A 13,361-nucleotide genomic window follows, 5' to 3' on the forward strand; every position below is an offset into this window, starting at 1 on the left:
AATCCCTAGTTTCTCCATTTTTCTGCCTTATATATTAAAGTTCCATATTTATGTGCTCTCTATTCCATTTCATTGATTAATTTGTTTATCCTTTCTTAATTATTTTAGCTTCATAAGAAGCCTTGTTCTCGATATTCTCTTTCTTTGTAAATGTTTTTGCTATTCTTGATCCCGTGTTGTTCTGTATACAGTTTATAAAGACCTGATTGTTTCTATGTTCTATGAAAAACTCTGTGGAATAGTGATGGGAGTTGGGGTTGAATTGATTTTATAGATAAATTTGGGTAGACGTTGGTTTTTTGCAGTATTAAATCTTTCTGTTCATAACTGTGGTGTACTTTTCCATCTATTAAGGTTTTCTGTTATGTCTTTCAGTACATTTTGTAATTTTCCTACAAAGTTCTTGCACATATTTTGAAGGATTTATTTCAAGGCATTTGGTGTTTCTTATTTTATCTTAAGTGAAATCTTCCTTCTAATTATGTTTTCTCGCTGTTTATTGTTGATGTATAGAAATGTGGTTTTTAAAAATCTCAGTCATGTATCCAGGGAACATTTGCTTTTGTTTTAGAAAGAAGCTCATTAATCGATTAGCAGAATGTGTCACGTGTGCGCATGCTTGTGTGTATTTTGAAAAACGGTGGTGTTGAGGGCGAACTTTCCACAGTCAGTCCTTAAGTTATTTTTGGTCAAGTGTCCACATGTCAGGTCGGCCCTGAGTCATGGGAGGGGGCACCAGCTGGGGTCATGACGCCTCCAGGTTTAAGTGCCATCAGCCCTCCATGCAGTCACGGATGTCATTATGAGGGCTCTCTGGTCAACCAGCTGCGTTGAGTTAAGACATCTATGTGTTGTCCACGCTGGGGATGGTTTCTCATGATGCAGGCTTTCGCTGCTAAAAACGTGTCACTCTTCTCTTTTAGTATCCGGAGTGTGATGCAGAAGTATCTTCAGGAGAGAAATGAAATCACCTTTGACAAGATTTTTAACCAGAAAATTGGTAAGTCCCACTTACTCATTTGGCATACCGTGAGTTCAGTGGTGGTTTCGGGTGGCATTACCGTTGCGTCTAAATGCAGCCCCCTAGTGCTTTATGTGCTTTATAGCTCCAGCTGGGGAAGAAGGAAGTTTTATGGAGTCATAAGATACTGAATGGTTACTTACATCCCTAGTAATATATCTTGTGAATAAGCTATTGGGAAACAGACTAGTTTGATTCGAGGTTTTAAAGCAGTTGGGGGTTGCCAAAATCAAAGGATGGATAGTTGGTAACCAGAGAGAAAAGCTCTCCGTTCGGACCCGAGTCTGAGGTCCCCAGCCTCCCTCACTGCTGTTGTACTTTCTGTGATCACAAGGAGTTGGCATGTGTCTTCAAAAACATACTGTACCCCTGTGGTTGGCCATCTCCTTCCAAAGTGTGGGGCTGGCTTGCGATATCTCGTCAGTTTTCACGGGCTAATTTATAGTCTTTGCATGCTGCTCGTCATTGTCAGTTCCGTGTCAGTCACTCTTATCCCCGTGGCTCCATTCAGTCTTACTTAGCGGGTCACCAGGACTCCCCTGTTGTGTACATAGGAGTCAAGGATCCATCTCTCTCCGGCTGGTACCCAGGTCTGGTCAGTGCTGGTCCTGGCCTGTGCAGGTGTGCGGATGTGTAGGCGTGTTCTCTGATTACAGCAGTTAGTGCCTGGAGAAATGAGGACTGAGCAGGGATTGCTTGAGTGTGGGTCTTCAAGGCCTGCAAAACAATGGAATATTGTGTTCTCACCTGCCTTCCGCAGGGCTGGGAATTTGTTTAGAGGTGACTGCCCGCCGGGTTAGGTGAGAGGGCAATCTACCTGTTTTCTTTTTCTCATGCCCCCAAATCAGTTCCTGCTGTCCAGGAATTTCTTAGACAATATTTTGTTTTCAACTAGGATAGGATTTATCGTTTGGCCTGCCAGCTGGCTATATTATTGATCTGCCCATAGTAATGCGATAAACAGATAATTCCAGGATTTTACATGAAAGCACCTTAGCTGAGTATAAGAGAATTGGAAGCTCTTTTCTTTCCTTTGCTCCTTACTTGCCTCCCACAATTATTCAGAGAAGGTTTGCCAAGGAACTGTGTCATAGTTTTTAAATTATTTTAATCCTAGAGGAAATTACTTTATTAAAATTTCAAGAAACTGTGGTTGTACTAAAGTTTCCTGGAACTCAGTTTCTGCACTTAGTTCTGTCTCCATGATTCATAGACACAGACTGACTGATCCCTTTGAGACTGAATATCCTTCGCCGTAATTCTGGGTGGCCTTTCTATTTACAGGTTAGGACATGTAGACTCACGTTGGTGAGGTGACTTGTTCTGATTTGTCCTTCTCCTTCTCTGGTCATTCTGTAAAAGCTCTTGGAAGGGAAACAGTGAATATAAAATGTACTGTAGAGAGGGTCACCCAGTAAGAACAGGATAGATTTTTTTTTTTTTTAAGAAAGAGTCATGATGCTCTCTTGTGTTCAAGTAAAGTAGAAACCGATCCAGAAAGTCTTTGGATTTTGGCAAACCTTTTATGTAGTCTGCAAATTGGCCATCTATTAAGGCGATGCACCTTCTGTGGTAACCCCTAAGTACAGTGGTCAAAAGTTGGATGCTGGGTTCCGGACAAGCAGCTGGAGTGTGGCTGGCCTGTGCTCTGAGGACAATGTGTGGAGGGCTGGTGGCCCTTAGCTTACCTAGAAGTATTTCAGCCCGGTCATCAGGATTAGGTGCGGGAACAGAGCAGGGGAGAGTTTGACTTTTGTCTCATGTTTTATTGCTGCTTCTCATTGTGTTCACGGCATTTGGGTAACTGTCATCTGCATAAATAAAAGCTCCCCTTTGCTTCTGCTTTTGTGCTAAAGAACAGAAAATAAAACTGTCATGATAGCAATAGAGAAACTCCTTATGTTTGGGAGGGAAGGGAAAAAAGGAACGACTTAGTTGAATTTAAAAAATCGATCTGCAGCTTTATTGAGATCTCTTTTACACGGCATAAAACACCATCCTTTCACGAATACGGTTCAATACTTTTTTAGCATATTCACAGGCTTGTGCAAACCCGCACCACAGCCTCATCTTAGAACATTTTCGGCACCCCCAAAAAGAGGCTCCATACCCATTAGCACTCTCCCTCCACCCCCAGATATTGCCAGTCTAATTTCTGCCTCTATGGATTTGCCCGTGGTGGGCACTCCTTCTAGACGGAACCGGACAATAAGTGGCCGTTGCATGGGGCTCTTCAGATCATTTTCAAGGTCATCCGTGTTGTAGCATGTGCCAAGACCTCATTCCTTTTTATGCTCGGCGGTCTTCCACTATATGGTTGTTCTACGGGTTGTGTATCCTTGCATCTGTCGACAGGTGTCTGAGTTATTTCCACTTTTTGACTATTATAAATGATGCTGCTACGGGAGGAAGGTGGTTCTTAACCTGTAATTTGAGCAGGTGGTTCCCCGTTACTGGAACGGCATACTGGAGGATTGTGGCAAACCCGCTGTCCCCTGAGCTCTCATGCCAGTCTGTGAGATGCCCCAAGGATTCTTTCTCCCGTTGTGTTTTCTGATCCTCACGCCTTTCCTGTCTGCCGTCCCCACAACACACATGCAGGCTCCCAGGCGGGTGTCTTTCCCATTGTTTTGATCCAAACCTTGTGGGTAGCTGGCCCTGGGAGCCCTTGACCTGAGTGCCCTACTGGCATGAAGGGGGCCTCGTGCCCTAGCCCCAGCCACACAGGCTCTGCCCCGAGAGCAGCTTCATGGTGCACTGGTGGCCTGTGAATTCTATCTCGATGAAACTGTTTTAAAGAATTTAAAAATTGCTTAGATGAATAAGTAATTCCTTCCTCTTCCCTTCCTTCCCCATTGTGAGCTCAGAGCCAGTCGGGGGAAGCTAAGTCTGAACTTCGAAGGTCACAGGAAAGAACAGCGACTGCCTGGGGGGCAGGATGGGGAGAGAAGAGTACATGGTCACCTCACCAAACACAGATCTGTAATTACGTCTGGGCATGGCTGCATGTTCAGTGTCTGGCCCCACCTCCTGCTCTGCGGCCTTCTCCTCTTTGGCTGGTGTTAGGGGTGGGGGCAGAAGGAAGGTGGCCAGCTCTGTCGGTCTTATATCTTCCCTTTTCGGAAGCCCCCCACCGCCTTTGCCTTTGTCTCTCCCATCTGTTCCATATGCCCCTTTCCATGACCGTCTCCGTGTGTCACCGCCTTGGTTCTGTTGTTTCCCTTTCCCCCTGTATCCCCTGCCTATTGGCTCCTTTTCTGCCTTCCAGCACCTTCCGCCCTCCCCGGTGCTGATGGTGGGCACGTGGTTTTGGGAGACTGCCTGGGAGCACGTGCTGCAGCCCATGTGCCAACAGGCTTTGTGAAATGGAAAAGGTAGAAATCTCTCATTTACTTGGCTTCTGAGGCTTTGTTGAGATGACAGCTGACTGGCTGACCTGTTGGCTCCACCCCAAACTGGTTGACATGTCGTTAGTTTGCTTATCTATAAAACTGGCGGTCAGAATAGTACCCTACTGCATAAGGCAGTCGTGAGAAGTGTCTTTGAAACCCTTAAGACAGTGATTGGTTCTCAGCGGATGCTCCAGGAATGAAAGCTCTGAAATGAAATTGTATTTATTGTAAAAATATCAAGTCATGCCCGAAAGTAGACTAATAATGCCCCATACATATGCATCAGCCAGGTTCATTCTTTCGTAACATTCTGCTCCACTGGCCTCGTCCATCCCCTTTCTGTGTGACTGCCAAAATGTTATAAAGCAATTAGCAAGCCCTTTATAGGGTTTCAGCCCTGTATGCATCTCTAAAAACTACAGATGTTTTCTTATACAACCTTAATCTTTACCCCAACCAATGAAAATGATGATTCTTAGTTTAATATCTAATGGTGATGCTTACTGTAATTCTGAGTCTATAGTCACATTTTTTCTGATTAACTTAAAAATGTCCCTTTATTCTTGGTTGGTTTGAATCAGGATCCAAATATTGTTCTTATATTGTAGTTGGTAATAATGTCTCTTTTAATCTGGAACAGGTGTCCCCGTCCTTCACCTCCCCTAGTTGACTTCTTGAAGAAACTGGGTCAGTTGTATTGCAGAATAGTCCACATTCTGGATTTTTCTGTTCCCTTCTTCATGAGATCATTTAAAATGCACTTCTATTTTCTATATTTCCTGTAAACTGAAAGCTAGCTCTAACAGCTAATTAGATTGGTTCGACTTTTTTGGTAAGAGTACTTCACAGGTGGTGCTGTGTACTTCGTGGCTGGAGGCACATGACACGTAGGTGTTACTCGGTAGTCCTGTCTCTAGAGTGGGTTCAGGTATGGTCAGCTCTGCAGTTTCTCATCAAGCTGTCATCTGCCGTTGGTTTCATTTTCATTGACGCTAGCTGCCTAAATTGCTTATTTTTTTAGGGAGTTGCCAAATGGGGGTTTTCTAATAATGCCATTCCTTCCATCTTTATTACTTCTGCTCATCAACTAAGGCTATTGGGTTGCCTTTAAATATAGCTTATATAGGGGGACGTCTGGGTGGCTCAGTCCGTTAAGCATCTGACTCTTGATTTTGGCTCAGGTCATGATCGCAGGGTCGTGGGATCGAGCCCCACATGATGCTCTGTACTCCGCACGGAGTCTGCTTGTCCCTCTCCCTCTGCTCCTCCTTCCCAAATGTGCATGTGCTCTCTCTCTCTTTTTAAAATAAATAAAATCTTTAAAAAAATGAGTATAGTTCATGCAGGAAAGATAGGTGTGGTTGGCCGAATTTGAAGGCAACTCCAATGACTTTGGCCTCCCAGCATGACTCCCACGAGCAAACCCAGTGAAGGAGAATTTATAGAGGAAATCAAGGCCGTGTTCTGGGTGTGCTTCATCTACTCACACCAGCCCTTTAAAAAGCAGAGAATTTCTTCAGGCTGGCAGCAGAAGAGGAATTCAGAGAGACCAAAACACAAGAGCAATTAGACATGGTGTTCCCAGCTTTGCAGGTTGGGGGGGCAACGTGAGAAGATTGCGGGTGTTCTCTAGGAGCTGAGCAAGGAAACCAGGACCGCAGTCCTACAACCATAGGAACTGAATTCTGCCCACAATCTGAATGAGGTTGAAGGCAGATCCCCCTGGGGCCTCTAGATAAGTCCCCAGCCTGCCAACACGTGGATTTTGGCCTTGTGAGCCCCTAAGCAGGAAACCTAGTGGAGCCCACCAGGACTTCTGACCTACAGAAATGTGAGCTCAGAAATGGATGGTATTTTTAAGTCACTGAGTTTGTGGTGATTACACAGCAATAGAAAACTGATACAGCAGAATAAATGCTTAAGTCTTTGTTTTTTTTTTTTTTTAAAGATTTTATTTATTTATTTGAGAGAGAGAATGAGAGACAGAGAGCACGAGAAGGAAGAGGGTCAGAGGGAGAAGCAGACCCCCCGCTGAGCAGGGAGCCCGATGCAGGACTCCATCCCGGGACTCCAGGATCATGACCTGAGCTGAAGGCAGTCGCTTAACCGACTGAGCCACCCAGGCGCCCTTAAGTCTTTGTTTTTAATTGCCAGTTTTCAGAGTAAAAAAAGATTAAGTGACAGGCTGCTTTATCCTCCTTCTCCTCCTTATACAGAAATTGTATGTCTTAATGGACATCAATTATGCTGATTCCTAATTTGCTGTCAGTAAAACTTTCACTTGAGGTATTAACACAGTGTTTGTTCTTGGTTTGGCTTATCCAAAGAATGGTTTTAAAGGGATACTAGTTATTGAAAGACAGTCAAATGAACTTATCAATTCTGATTAAGATTTTGTTACCATTTTCTTTCTGTAAGATATACTGAAGTAATCTCATAATATGCAAGTGAGGTGCATGGCCTTTGATAAATTCCATCTGTCTGTCGACAATCTACTTAGCTCCTCTGTCTGCCTATCCATTCTAATTAGAGGGCAGTGTTTCTGATTATAAGGAGACTCCAGAGTAGGTACTTAAATCATGAAGTATGCAAATGTTACCCTCATGTTCGAAGAACACCATGGCTGATAGAACATTACATCACCTACTGCCACGAGAGCATCTCAGTTTATAACACTGACTCCCATTCATGCGAGTGGGAAGCTGCTGTATATAGCTTGTAGTCTTGTGTGTCTAACTTCTTTCATTTAGCGTCAGATTTTGGAGGTTCAACCATGTTGTGCGTGCCAGTCCTTCACCCCCTTTTGAGGCTGAATTAATATTCCATCATATGAATAGATCACAAATTTTGTTATCCATTTGGATCATTCCCGCTGTTCATTAAAAACAATGCTGCTCTGAGTGTTCATGTGCAGGTGTGGCTGTAGGTTTCCGTCTCTCTTAGGTATATAACTAGGAGTTTTGGAATTGCTGGGGTATTTAGTACAGGCCTATTTAACTTCTTAAGAAATTGCTATCGTTTTCCAAAGAGGCTGTACCACTTTTCATTCTCACTGTCAATTTATGAGAGTTCCAGGTTTGCCATCACCTCATCAACACTTGCTGTTGTCTTTCTGGTCATAGCCATTCTCGTGGATCTCGTGGCTGCTTCATTGTGGTCTCGATTTGTATTTCCCTAACAGTGATACCCGAACATGTTTATGGTAATTAGCCTTCTTACATCTTTTTTGGTGAAATGCCTGTTTAAATCTTTTGTCCATTTAAGAAATTGTCTTTCTTGGCATTATTTATCATACGTATGATTTATAGATATTGTCTCCGAGTGACTGGCTTTCCCCTTTCATTTTCTTAGTGGTGACTTCTGAATTGCTGAAGGTTTTAATTTTGATGAAACCCAGTTTATACATTTTTAAAAATTGTACTTTTGTGTCAGATTATCTAAGAACTTTCTTCCTAAATGAGTGCTGTGAAGATTTTCTTCTTTTCTTCTAGAAGTTTTATCATTTTAGCTCTTAAATTTAGGCCTTTGGTTGATTTTTGAGTTAGTTTTTGCATATGATGTAAGGTAAGGGTTTAAATTCATCTTTTTTTTTTTTTTTTTCACGTGGATATCCAATTGTCTGAATACCTGTGTTCGAAAAAACATTTCTTGGGGTGCCGGGTGGCTCAGTTGGTTAAGTGTTTGACTCTTAATTTCAGCTCAGGTGATGATCACAGGGTCATGAGATCGAGCCCTGCGTGGGCTCCACACTGGGCGTGGAGTCTGCTTGAGATTCTCTCTCTCCCTCTGCCCACTCCCTGACCCCTGTCCGGCTCATGTGCTCTCTCTCTCAAAAAAAAAAAAAAAAAAAAAGGAAAAAAAATTTCTTTTCTATATTGAATTGTCTTAGCACCTTTGTTGAAAATTAATTGACCTTAAATTGAAGGATTTATTTCTGGACTCTCAGTTTTGTTCCATTGATTTTTGCCTTGGGCCAGTAACACACTGTCTTGATTACTATGGCTTTATGTTAAGTTTTGAAATCAGGAAATAAAAATCCACCCTTTTCGTCTTTTTTTTCCTTTTCAAAATTGTTTTTGGCTATCCTGGATCCTTTGCATTTCCATATGAATTTTAGCATCAGATTTTTTTTTTTTTTTAGCATCAGATTTTCAATTTCTGGGAAAAAAAAAAAAAAAATCCTGCTGGGATTGTGTTGTATCTACAGATCAATATGGAGAGAATTGCTACTTTAACAACATAAAGTCTGCTGATCCATAAAAATGAAATGTCTCCACGTTTATTTAGGTTGTCTTTAATTTCTCTCAACACTGCTTTGTGGCTTTCAGTCTTCTACATCACATTAATTTTATTCCCAAGTATTTTAATGTTTCTGATGCTATTTTGAATGGAATTGTTTCCTTAATTTCATTTTTGGCTGTTCACCGCTAGTACGTGGAAATAGAATGGGTTTTTGCATAGTGGTCTTGGATCCTGCCATCTTGCTGAACTAGTTTATTAATTCTAGGAGATGCGTGTGTGCATGTGAATTCCTTAGGATTTTCCCCAAAGAGAATCTTGTCTCTGAATAAAAGCAATTTTACTTGTTTCTTTCCATTCTGGTGCCTTTCCTTTTCAATTTTTACTTTTCACTTTGACTTCTTAAATACTTCTTATGTTGGTCCCAAATATATTTAGCATGATTTCTGAGAACATTTATATAGAAAGAATGGATAAATTCTATTTGGCATCTGGGGTTAAGGCCTAAGAAATATACTTGATATGGGCTTTGGAAACAAAAGTGTATGTTTCATTATAAAAAGAGTACATTAGAAAAGTAGAAACTACTACCTTTCAAAGAAGATTTTTGAGCAGTTTCTATAGAAACAAAGATGGACACAGGTATCTCATAGGTACCTGTTAAAAAAGAATCGATAATTACATAAGACCACGGAAATAGTAAACAAACACACACATACCCAAGCAACACAAAAGAAAACATTTTAGGATTACTCTTTTGTTAATTTCAAAGAACAGAGTTGCCAGTCAATTTTTTTTTAATTTATAAAAGTATTGCTTGAAGTGTTCTGTGCTTCAGAATATAAAAATGGTTAAAATCTGCAAAAAAAAAAAATTTGTAACTATGCAACTCTCTCCTTAAAGGCCAGGGTTAAGTTATAGCAAGTTGAGCACTTTTGCATTTGGTTGTGATGAGGGCAGTCTGAACCTGAGGACCAGCTTCAGTCCTTGTGTTCCTTTTTTGCTCCCCACTTTGTTTGGAAGCGCGGGCCCCTGATTGACAGGGGCAGAGTCAGGCTCCGGCCCCGTCTTATCTGTACAAAACTTTGTCTGGCCGGCCCGCCACCATGGAGAAGAAAAATCTGGGGCCCCATTCAGTTCTGCATCAATTATCCTTGCTTTTGTGGAGACTTTTAGTGAGAGAAAGAGTTAAAGATCCATTTAAACTTCCAAAAAGCAGAGATAAACACTTGACTAAGCACAGCTAATTGGATGTTCAACTGAAAAGGCCTAGGCAGCCACAGGGAACTCTATCAACTTGGGTTTCCTAATAAAAATGCTGCCCAGAGAAGACCAACACTGGGGAAGAGGGACAGGCTGTTGTTACTTAAAAACCTACTGGCAGGCAGCCTTTTCAGCTGGCTTCTCCTCCGGGTTGGCCTCCTGCAGCCGGGATCGGGGATGAGCTCCTCCGGTAGGACCCGACCCGAGCTGGGGGACACCGCCCGCCCTGCTGTGTAGCCTCTACCCTCTGAGTATATGCGACATCGGAGAGATCTGAGGCAGCTTTCAAAGAGCGTGAAGATACTTTTTATTAGGACTGGTTTTCCTTTTTAAAGCTATCATTCAAGTTTTAAAATCTGTCAGAATGATCACTTCCAAGAAAAATTCAGAACAGCTACATTTTACTGGAATGACCCAATCCTTTCATGTCCCCTAATCACTAGATGCTGGGAACGCCGAGGTAGGGCCGCTAGACCCCTGATCTGCAGGCTGGCGAGCCGTGGTCTTTTAAATGGTTGCTGTTTAATTCTCCCAGCTTGTTCCGGAGTCTGCTTAGTAGGAATTCCGTTTAGTTTGAGATGGTGATGACTGCCCATGTGCAGCCATCTGCACTGAGCATTTCGTGTGCTGGGTAAAAAAACACGAACGAGTTCGCGCTCAGGATAAAAGGCGCTGAGGCAAAGCCTGGACTGGGAGTTCTGTCCTTCACAACTGCCTGTCACCAGGAGAGGTTAGTGTGGAAATTAGCATGCAGATGGAGTTCCTCTTTTTTTTTTTTTAATAACATATCAACTATACAGTTCCTATTTAATATATAATGATACTAAAATCCAGAATTTGGGTGCTGTGCACAAAGATCTTTCTGTAGCAGATGTAGTTATGTGCTTTGCTAAGTGAGACATTCACAGTTGAATATGTTTTGATCCAGCGCTTTAATGGAAATATCTCTTTAAACACCGAGGCACATGGGGAAGATGAAGACCACATCAGGCCACAGAGGGCTTCCCACCCCAGCCAGCTCACTCTGCAAAAGAATGCATGGGGCTCCCACGGACCTCTGGCATGTCAGGATCCAAAGTGTCAGTGAAGTGTGTTTTACTCTTTCCAGAGAGTCCCTGCGATTCCCAGAGGGGGCTCCTGGTGATGTTTCTGAGGCATGAGTGGAAATCCCAAGGTGAGTGTGGGGAGGCTACTCTCTCAGCCGAGAGGGAAGCGTAGCCGATCAGATCAGCCAGCGTCTGCAGCCGACTCAACACTGTAGCTTTCTCCCTGGCAGGATCCACATATTTTAGGGGGGAAATGGTGTATGCTCTAGCAATATTAGCAAATATGGGGTCTTAATCTGCACTGCTAGAGAATGCCAAGCATCTAGGAAACCACCTCTACTGGCAGAGTTGTCCGTCAGCATTTTGAACTGACAGTGAAGGGGGTGATGGCTGCCTCTTCGGATTTAAAAAAAACCCCAAATGTGTTATGAAATTTCAGGGGGTAGTTTACTGTCAGGACATCCCCTGCTTTTAGCTGTTTTGGAAATACTTTTTCTGAGGATTTTATATCTTATTCTTGATTTTTGTCAGTTATTTCTACTTCAGGTCAAAGTCACAAACAGGAAGCGTGGAGATGTGCTATGAGGTGGTTATTAGGGTTTGTTTGAACTCTTACTACCAAAAACTCGGTCACTGATGCAGTACATCTTGCCATGGGCCGCCCCAGGGAATGCATCTGTGAACAGTTCTGAAGCCTGCGCCCTCACGGAGCTAGCATTCTACAGGGGACACAGACTGACAAATATGTACTGTCCCTCTGGTGCCACAGGTCATGGAGAATCACAGAGCCACAGAGAGGAGGGGCGTGCTGGTGGCAGTTTCAGATTTGGGTGTTGGGAGAAGGGTCAGTTGAACAAATCCCTGGGGGAGCTGAGGGCGCTGAGTCCCTGTATATTTATCTGGGGAGAGCAGGTCCGGGCTGCGGGCTCGGCAGAGACCCTCAGACTGGAGCCGCAATGGTGGAGGGACAGCGTGGAGGCCCGGAGGCTGCAGCCGAGGGCGTGAGTGGCAGCACCAGGTGTGGGAGGGTGGGTGGACTTTGTAGGCCGTCATGAGGGCGTCAGCTTTGACTCGGAGTGAGCTGGGTCGGAGGAGCCTCTGAGCACGGGGCTGGCACACTCTCACTCAGGCATTCACAGAGCAGACGAGCTGCCATGGAAACGGGCCTGGGAGGCAAGGGTGGAAGCGGGACGGGATTCTGGCGTTTGGACGAGTCGGGTAGGTGGAGGTGGCGAGAGAGAAGTCACCGAGTTCCAGCCTTGAAGATGGGATTTGTAATGCAGCCTGCTGTGGTGCAAAAGCGGGTGGGAGGAACAGGGGTCGGCGGGGGACACAGTGTCCTCGGGTTCAGGAAGGGCCGGAAGGTGAAGGAAGGGCTCCGAAAGGAGGCTGAGGTCAGAGGGCAATGGGTCTTTTCCTGAGCCTTGGAACCAGGGGACTTGATCTTCACTGGGCCACCTGCTGGGGCCTGCAGTCCCGCGTCCTCTGCATTCTTCCTGATGCTCTCAGGTCGGCCAGTGAGCTCCGAGCTTTGTCCCAGCTCCGATCACTTTCTGCTTGCTGAGTGAGGAGCAGAGAGCATTCTTCAGGTTTGGCTTAGCAGAGAAAGAAATCCCAGCCAAGGTGGGGCAGGCTGACTTGTGCTGGTCTCTCAAAGAGACTATTTATAACAGTGGAACACAAAGACTCTGGGGCCACTTTTTAAAGAAACCCCCCCCCCTTTTTTTTTTAAAGACAGGGGCGCAGAAGGAAAGTGAGAGGGAGAATCTTAAACAGGCTCCAAGCTCAGCGCGGAGCCTGGCTCAGGGCTCGATCTCACGACCCTGACATCATGACCTGAGCAGAAACCAGGAGGCGAACACTTAACCCACTGAGCCACCCAGGTGTCCCAAGAAGCAAACATTCTTACCTTGTAAAATACACTTATTCTCCACGGATTTTTTTTTTTTTAATTGAAATTTTGATTGCTTGGAGTGTGGATGAAAGAATAACTTAAAAAAAAAATGTTGGCCTTCAGAGTTTGCTCTCAGGAATCCCATTTGCTCGCCATATCATTTGTGACTATTTAAGACGACTGGAATTAGTTTTGTTTTGCAGCTCCTATGCTCACGCCAGCAAGTGTGTTCAGAATTGGTGGTGGAAAAGAACTTGAAACAGAATAGCTTTACTGGGAACATTGATCTGGGCCCCCCTTTTTCTTCCCCCCCATTTTTTCTTCTCATTTATGATTTTCAGAATATACCTGATTTCCTCAGGAGATACCACGTATGTAAGAATCCTGTTGTTACTGATTTTTTTCTTTGTTTACTGCTAACCATGCTGTACGCTTGTGTTCTTTTAAAAAAAAATTATACAAGTATATGCATACAATACAACGCATCCTTTTTAAGGGTCGAGTTT

The 13,361-nt window shown here is 43.8% G+C and overlaps 1 protein-coding gene across 8 annotated transcripts in view; it reads left to right on the plus strand.

Moving 5' to 3' along the window:
- GRK3 (G protein-coupled receptor kinase 3) overlaps window positions 1–13,361 on the plus strand; it is a 128,145-nt gene that overhangs the window by 22,729 nt on the left and 92,055 nt on the right. For all 8 annotated transcript variants that reach the window (XR_010407438.1, XR_010407437.1, XR_010407439.1 and 5 more), the window contains exon 2: window positions 924–1,000. Coding sequence is in view for 4 of the 8 variants with exons in the window: in XM_064578564.1 (XP_064434634.1) it covers window positions 924–1,000 (77 nt within the window). In the remaining 4 variants the exon portion in view is untranslated. The remainder of the gene's footprint in view (window positions 1–923; window positions 1,001–13,361) is intronic.

The sequence above is a fragment of the Mirounga angustirostris genome, unplaced genomic scaffold, assembly GCF_029215605.1.
Source record: "Mirounga angustirostris isolate CCGP_5_RB_7025 unplaced genomic scaffold, mMirAng1.0.hap1 SCAF_14, whole genome shotgun sequence".
Lineage (NCBI taxonomy): Eukaryota > Metazoa > Chordata > Mammalia > Carnivora > Phocidae > Mirounga > Mirounga angustirostris.